The sequence below is a fragment of the Dermacentor silvarum genome, chromosome 8 (genome assembly GCF_013339745.2).
Source record: "Dermacentor silvarum isolate Dsil-2018 chromosome 8, BIME_Dsil_1.4, whole genome shotgun sequence".
Lineage (NCBI taxonomy): Eukaryota > Metazoa > Arthropoda > Arachnida > Ixodida > Ixodidae > Dermacentor > Dermacentor silvarum.
The window spans coordinates 104,983,206-104,999,159 of record NC_051161.1 but is presented as its reverse complement, the minus strand read 5'-3'; the positions used below and the strand labels follow the sequence as shown (position 1 = coordinate 104,999,159).

The following is a 15,954-nucleotide window of genomic DNA, read 5'->3' as shown; positions in this document are numbered from 1 at the left end:
GGCTCGTCAATTTTAAATTGATTAAATTATATTTGACAGGCTGCTTTAATGATGATCCATAGCATAACGTGCACATTCTAAGTTATAGGGCTGATAAATGTGAGAGAACGTTTCTTGGAGAGAGTCTTTATTAGGCCTCCATCCACTGTCGCAAGTCACTGCCGCAAGGGACGTCAAAACGACTTGACAACTTTAGTCGACAGCTGGCAGGCTGGTCGTGCCACAGTTGGCCGTACCCTATAATCCTACCGTGGCCGCACGGACGTCGTGGGGATTCTGCGATATCTTCTATGCTGCCCCGGTTGTGCCCAACAGCCTCCGACTACGCGAACATGGATTTACGACATTCATACCAGTAACATTGCAATCACAAGAAATATCCAGCACAATTCAGACAACCATACGAAAGTCGTGGTCTGCGCTGTGTCGCCGTATAGCGGACGTGCGGCAGTGGCCACAGATACTTTCGTTGGTGTCATCCCTACGAAGCTTGTGCTGCAAAGCTGGAAACAGGGTAGCATACGAGATGCGAGTCGAAGCACCAGTTTCTGAGCACGTCGCGTCCGCAGCCAGCGTTTCGGTGATGGGACCCGTCATCGCCACGTCACTGACAACCGACTATAGTCCCCCTAGTTAGAACATGGCCACCGCGGTTAGGCTTCCCTTGTTTATCTACAGTTGCATCAAATCGTCTCCATTTTCCCACGGTTTCCTGTTCCTTTTCGAATGCCACTCGGTGAATCCCGAGGCATCAAACGGGGCCTCCTCAAAGGGCCGATTTTCTGGGAGTGACGCCCATATACTTCAGAACAATTTCCGTTAGGTCCGTTGGGAACACAGTGAAAACAGATGAACATTGATGACAGCGAAATGCAAGCAAAACAAGTATCGACGTCATCAACAGCGATAAGTTACGCGCCCAATCAGCACTGCATTTCTTGTGCTGCTAAAATCGAGCACATTAAAGAGAAACTGAGACATCCACCCAAATGTAGCAATTCGCTACTATGGAAACCCAACCGGGTTCCTCGAAAGAAAGCCTCGCAGTTGAAGAAAAATTCGGCCTGGTCCGGGACTCGAACCCGGGACCACCGCCTTTCCGGGGCAGCCGCTCTACCATCTGAGCTAACCAGGCGGCTAGCAGATGACAGGGCGAAGTCGAATTTGTCGACAACTCGAAGCAAAGGCAAGTGTATGGTGTAATAGTTCAGCGGAAATCCGCTAGGTGGAGATAAGTAATTAAAGAGAAACTGAGACATCCACCCAAATGTAGCAATTCGCTACTATGGAAACCCAACCGGGTTCCTCGAAAGAAAGCCTCGCAGTTGAAGAAAAATTCGGCCTGGTCCGGGACTCGAACCCGGGACCACCGCCTTTCCGGGGCAGCCGCTCTACCATCTGAGCTAACCAGGCGGCTAGCAGATGACAGGGCGAAGTCGAATTTGTTCTTCTTCAACTGCGAGGCTTTCTTTCGAGGAACCCGGTTGGGTTTCCATAGTAGCGAATTGCTACATTTGGGTGGATGTCTCAGTTTCTCTTTAATTACTTATCTCCACCTAGCGGATTTCCGCTGAACTATTACACCATACACTTGCCTTTGCTTCGAGTTGTCGACAAATTCGACTTCGCCCTGTCATCTGCTAGCCGCCTGGTTAGCTCAGATGGTAGAGCGGCTGCCCCGGAAAGGCGGTGGTCCCGGGTTCGAGTCCCGGACCAGGCCGAATTTTTCTTCAACTGCGAGGCTTTCTTTCGAGGAACCCGGTTGGGTTTCCATAGTAGCGAATTGCTACATTTGGGTGGATGTCTCAGTTTCTCTTTAATTACTTATCTCCACCTAGCGGATTTCCGCTGAACTATTACACCATACACTTGCCTTTGCTTCGAGTTGTCGACAAATTCGACTTCGCCCTGTCATCTGCTAGCCGCCTGGTTAGCTCAGATGGTAGAGCGGCTGCCCCGGAAAGGCGGTGGTCCCGGGTTCGAGTCCCGGACCAGGCCGAATTTTTCTTCAACTGCGAGGCTTTCTTTCGAGGAACCCGGTTGGGTTTCCATAGTAGCGAATTGCTACATTTGGGTGGATGTCTCAGTTTCTCTTTAATTACTTATCTCCACCTAGCGGATTTCCGCTGAACTATTACACCAAAATCGAGCACAGAAGGAAGAGGCAGTTCGACTGCTCATCTTGTCGCGTATGAGCAGCAACAGTTATTCGTGACATTGCAACAAGGGCTCCCTCTGTTGAGTGGACAACTATGGTTTACACCGTCTGACGTCCTTGTAGAGAAAGAGAGAAAACGTGGTGGGAAAGGCAGGGAGGTTAACGCGAAAAGATTCTGGTTTGCTACCCTGCACCAGGGGGAGGGAAGGGGACGTCCTTGTAGTGTTACGTTGAAGCCACGGTGAGGGAGAAAACACTGCCAAAACTGTGATTAACGAGTTAACTTTTCAATAGGCGAACTTGGGGCCAGAAGAGCAATCAATACTCAAAGCACAACGAAGCACAGTCGTCGGTCGTCGAAATCTAACTGACGGGTGAAATCCGTCCTCTATAATTAAATGTAGCACAGCGCATTTTAGAGTAATATCTGATGCCTGTGTACATTCGGGAATGTACGGGGATGCGCCACTACAAAAACTAAAACCGAATTTGCGTTCAATCCCAGTTATTCTCCCTGTGAATGTTGAATGAGCGGATTCTTCAACAGGTGAACAACGTAACAAATAGCAGTGAGTGTGACTCTGAGTTGCAAGGTTTCAAGAATCACAGTTTCAAGGGACATGAAGTGTACCCTTTCATATTGGCGGAGAGTGTACAGCATTACTCGCGTCATGCACGTTATCTGATTAGACAAAACTCTTTCGCCACAGAATTGGCGACAACATTCAAGAAATTTCTACCACAATAGGTGCATTTTGTGCCGAGCGGTGAAATGATAACAGTTAAAATCCGGTGAAAAACCGGTCACCATCGAAAAGTTTTATATAACGTACGCGTGACAATATGTAATGTAGAAGGAAAGAACCTGCCTAACCAATATGTCAAGCTGTACATGTGCTAGACTAAACAGCGGGGCCAGGTTATAGTTATAGTGCACTTGTGTGTTTTCAACGCGCAGGATACCTGCAGATGAAACAAGCGTCCGGAAAAACGAGTAGATGGAGCAGGCACGCCCGTTTGCGAAGCATATCATAACTAAGTGACAAAAAAAAGCCAGATCACTTACAGATCCCATAAGAACTGATAAATTCCTTGTCAACGGCAGGTAGTGATGTGCATGGTGCCTTTTTGATTTCCTCTATGTTGATGTAACTTGTACAAGCTTATGTCAATTCTTGTAGCCTAATAACCACTTTTTTCTTTTGTAATCTACGAAAGGACGTGTTTTGGGCTAGTTGGTTCTTCATCATCAAGTAATAGACAGCGCCAGAATAACACAGGACCAAACGACGAGTAACGAGACAGACACAGGGCGCCCTGTGTCTCTCTCGTTACTCGTCGTTTGGTCCTGTGTTATTCTGGCGCTGTCTATTACTTGGTAATCTACGAGCTGCTACATTAGTGTTTCGTCATTTTGCTATTGACTTTTGACTGTGTTTTGTATTTTCATTTATAATTTTATTTCATTTTAACTGTTTTCCATATCTATGATTTTGAGATAGCCGACGCTGCCTGGGGCGTATCTTTTCATTTTCCAGATTTAGTAAGGAAAAGAAGAACTTAACAAGCAAAGATATTCGGAGGCAACAACTCGCGAGTCAACTACATGCCGTAGTCAGTACAGTGAAACTGCACACATGTACTCGCAGACGGCACAACGCGACTACCAACAGTCACAAAATTCCGCACGACGTCGTTGTACTGAAATGTGCTATCATTTAGCCTTTGTTCGAACGTTCCGTCACCCAGAGCGATCGCTACGCCGTTGCAAAATATCTCATCGCCGTGTTTCTAACACGTTCACTCAAACAACCTTCTTCCTCAATTTCAGACTCCGTTAACTGCTTCCGGTAAACTGCCATAAAGTGCGACTCGACGTCCTTTTCGACGCTCGTCCTAAACTAATAAAAGCAGCCGTAACAATCGCTTCCGGAGATCCATTTCTCCCGCAGCTCGGGTGGCTTTGACATCAGCCACTGGCAGCACCCACCACAAAACACTTTTTTGCCCCCCTCCAACTAAGGAAACTACAAACAGCGCAATGAAAGAAGGAATCCGTTCTTTTCGAGCATGTTGTGCACTCGCACACGGGGACCGTTAAAAAACTATGAAGAAAACCAATACGGGATCGTCGGCCCTCGTATCGACGAACCAGTAAGGCGGAAAGAAAAGTGTTGACATGGATTCGGTGTCGGGCATGAAATTCGTCTTTTTTTTTTTTTTGGTTGCGTAGAACTTCAGACGGAGAGCGAAAACAAAAAGAATTAGTTTCGTGTCTATACTCAGTACGCCAATCACCAAGAACTCACAGTAAAGACGAAACAAGGAAAGAAATACAAACCTTGAACTTTCGCAGAAATCTAAGCACCACACAATGTTAGCTCTACTTTAGGTCGGTGGACGTCGATTTTAAGTCGGTGAAAGTGTACAGCGCTGCGAGAGCTACGGTCTTTCCCACGAAAACAGTTCAGTGTTATGCTCACAGAGTTTCCTGCTGCAAAAATTAAAGTATGGAAATTCGGCACTGTAGTGTCTACGGGAGTTGAAAGTGTTGCGGTTTAGCCAGCAATGGGAGTGATTGGTAGCGCATGGATTTCCCTAAACTTCCTCGTTCAGGCTTCAAAACGTCCTTCCGACTTTGGGTAAAGTCCACGTCCACATAAGGCTTCCAGAGATCTCGTGAGATTCGTCGCAATGACGGTGTCGGGCTATCGCGGCTCCGATACATACACCCGTCAGAGTGCAAAAATGATTGGCGACTCAGAAACTCCCGCGTCACTGACTGTTGCGACTGGTGAGCGCTTGCCGAAAACGAGACCCCCTGGCCCTCGAAGTGATCCCTACTTCCAACTGACAATATACTGCACGCTTCTGTTGGAGCGGCACTAAGTTTACCTCCCAATCGGAGAACAGAACCAACCCTTACGCTAGGAACAGGCCGCTAGCCGTCAGCTGACGGCGCCATAAACTTTGTCACTGCGAAGCCATTATCTATACCCGCGTGGTTGGTGTGTTGGTAAAGGTGACAGGTAGTGGAGAAGGAAACGAGCGCTACGGAGCACTACAGCAAGGCCACTTCCCCAAACCTCCGCCTCACCCAAAAGTTATAGTCGATTCGGGCGCACCTAGTAGCAAGAGAGATTAGCCACCGTGTATCCATTACCCCTAAGAACCAAACCCTTTTGCTTCATTTCTCTCTGTCTCTCTCTCTCTCTCTCTTTTTTTTTTTTTTAGATAGAACGGTATCACCCTACGTCATTCCCAGCCAACATAAAAGAGTGTGACATGGTACTCACCACCGCCCGAGCCTGGAGAAGGAGGCACAGGCCCTGGCGCACATCGAGCGGCTCCTCGTGGAGCCCGAGCCCAGGTCCCCGTCTGCTCCCCCCACCGAGCCCGCGCAGGTGGTGGTCACCGCACCGCCGGGAGTCGTGGTGGCGGTCGCGGTGTTGGTGCCGGCCGTGCCCCCTCCTCCCCCTCTGGCGTCCAGGGAGGAGGGCAGGCCGTTCATGTCGTAGGCCGAGAGGACGCAGAAGCGGCCCTCGTCCATGCAGCAGTGCGGGCAGCCCGACAGCGTTACCGCCGCCAGGGCTGCGCTGCTTCCACGAAGAGGCCGAAAGAAGGACGCGGTGTCAGCCGCGCCGCGATGGGCACCCGTCAGTCGAACGGACGACGGGACGATTGGGACGGATCTGGCGGGGTCTGCAAGGACTCCGCCGGCAACCGCAACGCGGCGAGATGTCCTGTAAGCGGTAAAACCAAGACCAAGCGGATACGTTAGAAAGTGTCATTTTTAATGTACAGTAAACGCTCGTTGTAACTAAGTCAGTTTCCTCTTTCGTCGACGTCGTTACAACGAGTGTTTGCAACGAGGGTAACGATGTAATTGGGACAGGAATTTCACTTCCTTCTGAGGAGTATTTCACTAAAACCGGAGGAGCTGTAAATGTAGTAACGCGGGAACACGAAAAACTCCAAACGGAGCAATATTTCGAATACAACGACTTCGTTAAAACGAGGGTTTACTGTATGTCTTTCTTTTTTTTGTACCACTGTCCTGCCGCAGGACCGTCTTTCAAGAACTTGGCCTGACCATTATCATCGCAAATAAATGAGCAGCATGTTGAGTACGCTCTGAAAAAGTATGAATGGTCGGTAATGTCTAAAGGGTCACCATCGGACGGGCCACATCTCTAGTGCATATGTATAAACCACTTCGATTCCTCCCTAGTCATAAATAAGCTGTGAGCGTTCTCTTATAGACAGTCTACAGACGTCATGTGATATCCTTTTCTTATGATGCTGCTTCTTTCTGTGGTTCTAACAAAGTCTTTCTCTGCCCATATAATTACAGTTCTTGAGCAATATAACTGAGTTTTTAAGATGGTTGTGTCCAGAAAAATATCTCCCGATATAAAAGCCTCGACACATGTTGCTGCCTCGTAGCGCAGCCGTTAGTTCCGACAAATGAAGCAAGAGAGAGCTGCCTGGGCTGAACTAAAATCTCCCACTGCGATTATTCCGTTAATTTATAGGCCAGAATGACATTGGATGGTACTCCGGCATGACCTTGGCATTTTCCCAAAGAAATAGGGTACGTATTTTGTGATAAGCAACCACAGCTGCCTCAGAACCACTTGCTAAGATCAGTGCATGACGATCGACATAACTGCGACGCTGAGCACACCCAGAAGTTTACTGGCTTACTCATTTACATGTTGCTGTTTGTTGCTGTACTGTTTTTCAATACTAATTAAGATTTTCTCCCAGTTACATCGGGTGTCCCCCAAGGATCAGTGTTGGGACCCATTTTATTTTCACGTGAATGACCTTCCATTAATGCTACATACTTAGGTGTAGTATTAGACCATCATTTCAGGTGTAAAATGCACATTGACTGAGAGTGCAAAAAGCTCGGCACTGCCTGCTGTACGCTTTTCAAATGTCGCCCTCTGTTTGACGTAGCCACATTGAGAAACACCTATTTTGCCCTATCCCATTGTCAACTCTCTTATTGTACTGAATCTTGGGGCCTTACATGCGATTCTTACGTAAAACTACTTGTAGTCCTGCAAAAAAGTGCAAACCGTTTTATGTCAAGCTCAAATTATGCCACACCTACTAAACGCCTATTTTCTCAATAAGAAATCATGCCCCTGCACCTGCTAATCAATTCTAGAACTACAATGACGGTGTATAACTCTTTAACTAGCAATATCCCACTTCAGCGTTCGGTTTTATGCCTTCCCATATCAAAGAAACAGGCTATGAATGTAGTAACTTCGTGAAGCCACTAGTGAAAATGTGTATGCAAGAAAGACGGCTTTCTAGTGTTCATTGTCCTTTATGGAACAATCTTCCTGTTCAGCTAAGCAACATAAGGCTTCTTTGTGATGCTCGAACGTTACCACAAAGAACTGTAGTAGTTGTTGAAACTTTTGTGTTTTGTATGCTAATCTGATGTGCTGCTAATCTGATGCGTAAAGGTGTCTATTGCCTGTACGGTTATGCATGTATTGCTGTTACTATTTCAGCATGGATCCATACTAGCATGATGATACGGATCCAGACGCTTCTCGACAGGTTTCGACACGGCCTTACTTTGTGTAATAAAACTCCAGAAAATTCAAATTTAACCCAACATTTTTAAATGGCTTCAATCCTGCTATACCTTGGTGGTTCGGGCCTACCGACTCCTTTATATATCTTAATTGTTTTAGAACTGAGGGACACCACAGTCGGTTTGCGAGTCGAGTCTGCCGCATGCCAACACCGCACTTATTTGCCGACAAAGACACTGAAAAACGTCATCGAGAATAGCTAATAACAATGGCAAGCGTATAAGCAATCGTCGAAGCCGGAGCTTCCGACCCCCGGCCTAATCAATGCCTCCCTAACGAGCTACTTTTCCCATTCACGGCGCCCATTCGGCGAACGGCGTTCGGCATCACAAACGACCCTCGAATAAACACCTATCGCCCAGCAGGGACAGGGAGAGAGGAGTTTTGTTTGCCGGGGCTGGAAATGGGAGGACGCAGGAGAAAGGGGGGGGGGAGGGGGGGGGGGGGAGGGGGGGCGCCACAGATTAGTGCTCCTCGAATCGTATACGAAACGAACAACACAAATCACGAGCAATTAGCGACCCGGGCCCCGAGCGGGAGGTCGTTTGGCGCCCCCGACTCGGGTGCAATCTGCCGCGAGCAGGCGACGTGACGTAGCCGCGGCTGCCGGCGAAGAGAGTTTCGCTCGCTACGGTCTTCACGGACTTAAGACGACGACGCCCTATTCTGCGAGTTAGGCGCAAGCATCTGCGAACTCGGCGAAGTTCTGGCCACGCGAGATTGGAAACGCCCTGCTCCAACCCTTTGCCGAGCTGATTGCGCGCGCGTGGACGGCGCTGCTCAAATACGGGCTTCTGAGAGACGTGGCCTCGAGATAAACGCGGCGAGACGCTATCGTCGAGGCGCGTGAGGAGGGGGCCGGTGGGGATGAGCGTATAAGTACACGACGGGTCAACGGAATCGATTCCTACAGGGCCCTGGTTTGGCGAGGTTCTCGACGACGTCGTCGGTGCAAGTGATATAGCGGGGCACGTTACGCAGGCGCGGGCCGCGGCGCTGGGGAAAGGGCTCATTTTCATCTCCGAGAAGGAGCCTGTACAAATCAACTTGATCGGCTCATCGGGAACCTTCGAAAAGGGCCGAGGGATGTTTGCCACAGGGCAGAATTTAGATTTGGACCGAAGCCTGCTGGCCCTCATATAGGGACACGTAGGCCCAATAGAGGCCTGATCATGATGATTATGACCTGGTACGTGCATCATCATAAAGAAAGAACAAATGAGATTGCAGAACGTCACGCAAAAACAAAAAATGGGGGGCAAAAGTAGATGCCGCTCGCACGTGAATATGGCAAGACGCGCACGACAACAGTCGCCGCGAAATGTTATATAAAGCCCCACAGGAAAGCAAGAGCGCGGTTCATTTCAGTTAAGGCACGGTGGCGCCCGGGTATACGTTTTAGGCCTGTCTAATTTCGGTGAATATTTTGGGGTATTTAGTGTTTACTCGTATGATTTCGTCACGTCCGGCGTACTTTCATCCGGACGTTCTATAGATAAGTCTTCCTTTCTTTCTTTTTTTTTCTTTTTTTTAACAAAGCAATGACATCGTTATACTCGATATAGATAGCGACTGTTGTGAAAGAAGCCAGAAGGCGCCTTTGGAAACGGCCAAGGAGCTCGTCCCAGAGGAGTGACGAACCCAAAGCCACAGGTTTGAAAGCGACACTATAAGCTTGTATCGTGTCCACTGCGGGGTCACGTGGTTAACCGTCTAGAGCCAGCACACAAAGCATTAGACAGCACGTGAAGAGACCCCGAGTTACCCTGGGGCGTTCGAGCACTTCCCCCACACACTTTACTGTCGCAGCGGATGACCTCCGCATTGCTTGAACAACACGGGTCATGTACGCGAATCTCGTTTTATCACCAACCAAGTAATATTACGTTTCCAACAATACCTGTCCCCGCAACGCCACTTCACTGCAGTTTTGCCTACATTATTTTGATATATACAGCAAACTTCCACCTTCTTGAACGACATATTGTAGCGGGAAGGCACCCAGAGATACACAGAATATTACACAGAAGATACACAGACACACGTCACAGGCGCCTGTGACGACGCGTGTGACGTGTGTCTGTGTATCTTCTGTGTAACTGTGGCTACAATATGTCGTTCAGCAAACACCAACTTGCCTAACACCAAGTCCTTCTCCACCATCTTTTCTTCGATCTATCTAATCGCAGGTGTCAGCAGCAGGCGCCATTTCCTTGCCGGCAGATCTCACGCGAAAACATAGAAAAGTCGCATTTTCGCCCGAAAGGCGAAGCATCGACTGCGATAGCAAATTAGTAGACAGCTATACGAAGTAAGGATAGTAACTTTATCGGCCGTAGATACTTGAAAATATTTGCTTGTTAACCAAATTAACAAGCATAGTGTCAGCGCGCACAGGCAAACATGAACACGTCGCACTCGATGACCGCAAACACTCGATGTCGAAACGCTGGCGTCAGAAAGCACGGCAGCAGCAGCGAGCGAAGTGACCTTCATGCAGCGTATCGCTTCAACGCATACTGAGTGGCGAGAACACCGCACGCACAAAGGTATATGAGCCGCTTGCAGATCGCTTTCAAGGTAAGGCGCCCGCGACCGCGCGCGGCCGTCCAAATCACGGAGTTGGTGCCGGAGTAGAACGCCCCCCCCCCCCCCTCCCCCTCCTTCTCTTCCGCGCTGCCTTCACGCTACCCTCCATGCGCGCGGTCGCGAAATACGCAGTTGCTGTGGGAGAACAACGCTCCCCCCTCCCCTCTCTCTGTCCCATCTCCCCACGGCCTTTCCGCGCAACGGAAGAAGGCGCGTTTCCTTTCAACTTCCCTCTCTAACGGGCGCCAGAGTAAGCCGCGATCGTCGACTCCCCGCGCGCACGGCGACGGGGTTATCGCCCTTGGACTTTATACGAAACATCACGGCGACAGCGACGACGGCATAAATGCGCTTGGAGTGTCTATGTAATTGCTATCAGAATAAAAAAAGAGGGAAAGAAAGAAAACTCAGAGCGCCATGCAGTGTCCCACAAGCGTTCACACACACGAACAGCGACAAATACCAGCACGGTGCACGTGGGAGACAGTTGGCACGTTATCAGCGCTGTGTGTTGCGTTTTTATTAAGCTGCTCTACACGTCTTGGTGGTGTTCCTTTGCTATGGTAATAAACACGCGCGCGCTCATGAAAATAATAATAAATAAATAAATTTCAGCACTCATGGCCGAGAATTCCCCCAGAAGAAATCTGCCTGTCTCAGAGATGCCGCCGACAGTCATCGGGCTTCCTCAGGCGCTCGTTTGTTTTGTTGTTCTTGTCTATCCATACAGCCCCAATCTCACAATTCTTCACTGTGACCTGTTCTTTCTCCTTCTGCTTCTCTAAGTGGCATTGCCGGCCTCCGCCCCTTAGGCGTCAGCAGAGTCCCCACAACAAGCGCACCCTTTGCCAAACAACGATTCTCAACGCCCTGAAGTGCCTCGGGCATTCCGTGGCACGCCTCGGCACACAGCCCGAAAGCTGGCGCCACGCGTAAAAAACCGAGCTAAACGGTTCCCTTTTCTGTTGCTTAAGTCACTGGATTGCTGTTTTTCCGTTTCCCTTTTTACCGTTTTCCTGCCCTTCCTATTTGCCTCCTGACGTTTTTTTTTTCTTTGTTTTTTTAAGTAATGGTGGAGCACACAGAAAACGACAAAAAGGACACGAGAGGACACAGTCACAGGCATAAGTCAACTGTGCGCTTGGCTTTTCTGTCTTCCATACTATCATCGCTGCTCGCAAGATCACATTTTTTGGCGCTTCTTCTCGCTTCATTCGTTTTCCTTGTATTATATATCTATAAATTCTTGTTACAGTGTTCTCCTTGCTGACTGCTCCTCACAGCGTATCGCAGGTCGCCAAGCCGCCCTCATAGCCCATTGCCGATCGATAACCCAGGTCCGAGGTGGCTCCTCCTCCTAAATTTAAAACAGAAAAAAAAGTAAGGAAAGAAAGAAATCAAGGCTTTCGCCCACATCACCGCAACAGTTCTAAACCAGATTAGACTGACAACGTGTTCTACCAAAACTCTTTTTTTTTTAATTGCGCGGAAACAGATTGATTACAAGAAGACAAAATGAGAACCCAAACTTACATTTATTATTATTATTATTATTATTATTCATTTTGTCGACTCGACAGTTTCGTTTTGTTACCGGTTGTGGTACGGTAGCCCTTCTAGAGGAATTTTCTGATGAACAGTTTTCGCTTTCGATCAAAATTTGTTTAGCGTTGCTTTATTTTTGGACATATATCTAAAGCTTTCAAGTTCTCGAAAGCTCACAGTCCCTGATTTGGAACGATAAATCCCATTATTCGATCAAACTGGACATGAAATCGGAGCTCTGCTGAGCTCTGCGGGTCCAGGGCTCGTAGAGAGCTGAAAATTTTTGTAACAGTCACCGCTGCCGCTACCACTTGGTCCCGTCGACGCTTTATTGAAAAAAGGAGGCTTTCTTCTTTGCCATTAGTATAGTTCATTACCTTACCATACGAAATTCTGTTGCGAGACGTAATGTGACGGTATCGAGACCCTATACTATATACATCATAAGTTCGGCTCGGACGGAGCAATTGCCGGCAGCTCTTGCAAGGATAGGTCCGCCTGCAGCAATCAACACACCTCCTCCTCGCGTACGAAGCCCATAGCGTTCCCCGAAGGATCGAGGATATGGCGAAAAGCGGTCTCGCGCCTTCTGTATACACTATGGCAAGGCGTATTTTTATACGCGAGACTCGTCTTCTTCACACGCGGTAACACTTTTCGGAACAGCGAAAAGAGAGGCTCGGACGCCGCAATTGTCTATCCAGAACACCAGGGCCAATCCTGCATGCAGCCAACGCACCAACCAACCAACAAAACAGGTGGGAATTACCACACACGCAAGCGCACGCACACGCACTCACAAACAAACAAACAAACAAAAAACAATCAGGTAAACAAAAGACATGCGGCGTATAAAACACGTGCCTTGCGCGCAGTCTTAGTTGGTTGATTCGCACACTTCAATGCACTATCAAGCATGGCTTTTCTCAGTGTTTGAACACTCATCTTTCTTTCTTTTCTTCTTTCTTCGCGCGGAATCAACGTTTTGTTGACGACTTCTTTAATTCAGACCACGCATCGATTCGAGCGGCTTTGTGGGAAGTGGAACGCCTGTCTCCAAATGAATCGATTTGACGCGTCCATGTCACTGCAACACCACGGTGTTCAGCCTCGTTTCTATTTTACAGCGGTCACGTTAGAATGCAGCCACCTCGAATCGCCTTTTGCGACGGGGAATGAGCAGCCTGCCTCAGCGGCAGTGTCGCGAGTTGAAGCCCAGCCGATCGATGGAGCACCTCGAAGAGATATCGCGCAGCTCTAGAGAGGGATCGATTGCGGCCCTTCTTCAATGTGCGGCGGTTCCGCGTTGTTACCTTGAAACGCAGGACACAGTTTTCAAGCTATCCTAATTTTAAGTGTATCCTGCCACATCTATAAGGCCAAGACTTGAAGATTAAGAAATTAACTTGAAACAATGTTAAGCACCCCACAGTGAGCAACGGGGAGAAACTAAATCATACAGACTTGTGTGTGACAACGAAACTTAGTTGTAACTACGTCTTATAGAGTTATATGTTTTCTGTGGCAAATGTTCTTCCGGGAGTTTTACGTGCCAAAGCCAGTTCTGATTATCAGGCACGCCGTAGTGGACGGCTCCGGATTGATTTTGACCACCTGGGGTTCTTTAACGTGCACTACAACGCAAGAAAACGGGCGTTTTTGCATTGCGCCTCCATCGAAATGCGGCCGCCGAACAACTCGTAATAAAAAAGAAACACAGGAACAAAGAGAAAGAACACAGGAATCTGTGCGAAAGTTACACTTCGCGCAGGTTGAAGCGCTCTCCAGCAGTCGATGCAACAGCATGGAGTGGTTGCGACGCAAAACGCACCATTTGTTCAAACTTACCACAGGAAAAGGAAATTAACTAAGAGGTAGCATTGTGTGATGCAGTAAGGCTTAGCAAGCTGTACCTCTCCCTGAAGCCGTCCCCCTCCGCCTTTTCTCTCTCAATACAGTCGGCCCAACACGTGATTATCCGCCCGGGAGCGTCAGCCCTGTGCGCTTAGATCTCGGTAGGTTTTAATCGACCCGCAACTTGTTCGGGTGCTCTCCTAAGCACTCTGTGCGCTCTTCCTGCCGATATGTTTGCGCAACTTCGGTCGGTTATTGCAGCGTATGCATTCATCGTCTTCGCTGCAGAGCACGGATGCAAAGACAACATTACTGTCAAACCCGTTGTCTTTTCAGAAAAGCCTGCGCTGAGCGCGACGCTCGCGCACGCTTACTGCGCTTCGCCACGCACCAGCAATAGAATGTTAAAGCGAAGCAAAGCAAATACTTCACTGACTGATTTATTAACAACGAAAAAGAAACCTCACGGCGACGGCGATGGCAGAAATCCGCTTGGAGTGTCTAAATAATCGCCATCGCAATAAAAAACTACGGAAACATTAGTTCATACTAGCACTAGGATTTTCTCTTAAGAAGTAGTGTAAAATGCCAGCACACACGGAATATCTAGAAAGATGATATCCGAAGGCGGTGAAGCGCGATGTGTCGTAATTGTGCTGTAAATATTGGGGTAGTGCGAAGGAAAGTGTCGATGGTAACGACATTACGGAGTACACGAACCAACCGGTCAATACGGGCGCCGACAACTGACCCTGTGGGGTTGATAGTTTGACCGTGTTAATAGTCGTCAATGTAACCTTGGCATGCTGCTGCGCGGCCCGCGATATACATAAAGGAAGCACGATAACGAGAAACGAAGTTCGACGGTTCGTGACAGTTTTCACCGTTTACAGATTCCGTGCTCACCGCAAAAGAAGCTGAATTTATTCGTAATTCAGAGTGAAATTTGCGAGTGTACCGGAAAGGTTGCAGTGCTAAGTTTAGACTGAAGTTCTCAGTTATAAGTTGCGTTCATAGGCTGAGACGAAAATCGGATTTATCGCCGGAATCGTTGATCCGCACTTTGCTCAGGGAAATACTTGCAATAATTAAATCATGCACTGCGTTGCGCAGCCTCATTACAGTAAAAACAGTCGATTACGACAGTCACAGCCTGTTTTCCTGGAGTCAGACAAATAGATAATACCAAGAATAAAAATTCAGAGCCCTTCCCCTGTCGAGGAAATGGGGTTAAGCGAAGCTTGGGGCAAGACAACGCTGTCGCAGACGTCCCGATTCGTTTGCCCTAAACTCAGGTTAGGCGATTCTTCGCTGACGTTTGGCCTTAACATCGCACTCCTGCAACTCGGGGTCCGCTACTCGGGGTTTCGCCTGGGCTTCGGAAGCCCTCACCTTAGAATCGGCACGTCGACGACGAGCCCTTAGTTCGCTAGCTAGTTCGCCGTGCCATTGCTCAAACGCAGCCTGCTCCTCGGCGGACCTCACCACGCATGTCTTCCCATCCGGACGCCGAGACTGATCTGAGGAGAGGAAGCCCGGAGAAGCACGCGCCAATCCTATTTCCTTCCCTTTCCCTCCCCGCGACACACCAAAAGACCCTGATCGGTCGCGCGCGTCACGTGATCCGGCGCCGGCGCAGCTTTCCACGCACCTACTCTTTCTCTCGTCCTTCCTTTCTTTCTTTCCTTCCCTCTTTATTTCTTGTGCCTGGCTCATACCCGCATATCCCTGGCTCATACTGGCATATCCAATGCAGGTATGAGCCATAGTAGTTTTAGCGTTACATCGCCGGCGCGGGCTAGCGCATACAAGCTACGCTTGAAAAAGTTTGAAGGAAACGGCAAAGTCAAAGTACAAGCTGATTATAAAGAAGCGCGTTCGTACGCTGTAAAGAAATTTTCATTGTAGAGGAGAGACAGAGTTATCATAAACCACAAGCTGGGATGTGGACTTGAAACACATTGTTTTTGACATTTACTCATTATTATACAGAGGGGAAAGAAGCAACACGAAAAAAGAAAAAAAGCAACAATTGACAGTGAGGACGCAAACGATGTCCCCCCCCCCCCCCCCGTCGGCTTTCATTAACTTAACTTCAGAGAAGACGCCCTCTTCACAGTACTTCCACTATACATATGCAAATCTTCGTAACAAAAACGGAACGTATTGTGATAAGGCAAGAAGTTG

The 15,954-nt window shown here is 48.5% G+C and overlaps 1 protein-coding gene and 4 non-coding genes across 13 annotated transcripts in view; 2 read left to right on the top strand and 3 right to left on the bottom strand.

Moving 5' to 3' along the window:
* LOC119461604 (solute carrier family 35 member F2-like) overlaps positions 1–15,954 on the bottom strand; it is a 438,758-nt gene that overhangs the window by 266,832 nt on the left and 155,972 nt on the right. For 6 of the 9 annotated variants that reach the window (XR_007463129.1, XM_049655167.1, XM_049655163.1 and 3 more), the window contains exon 2: positions 5,455–5,901. Coding sequence is in view for 5 of the 9 variants with exons in the window: in XM_049655167.1 (XP_049511124.1) it covers positions 5,455–5,708 (254 nt within the window). In the remaining 4 variants the exon portion in view is untranslated. Of the gene's footprint in view, positions 1–5,454; positions 5,902–15,954 lie in introns of those variants that run through there. The other 3 variants (XM_049655164.1, XM_049655169.1, XM_049655166.1) reach the window with 1 other exon arrangement.
* On the bottom strand, positions 1,062–1,135 carry Trnas-gga (transfer RNA serine (anticodon GGA)). Its single transcript has one exon. It is a non-coding gene; the product is annotated as a tRNA-Ser (tRNA).
* Trnas-gga (transfer RNA serine (anticodon GGA)) lies at positions 1,340–1,413 on the bottom strand. The gene has a single exon. It is a non-coding gene; the product is annotated as a tRNA-Ser (tRNA).
* Positions 1,647–1,720, top strand: Trnas-gga (transfer RNA serine (anticodon GGA)). Its single transcript has one exon. It is a non-coding gene; the product is annotated as a tRNA-Ser (tRNA).
* Positions 1,925–1,998, top strand: Trnas-gga (transfer RNA serine (anticodon GGA)). The gene has a single exon. It is a non-coding gene; the product is annotated as a tRNA-Ser (tRNA).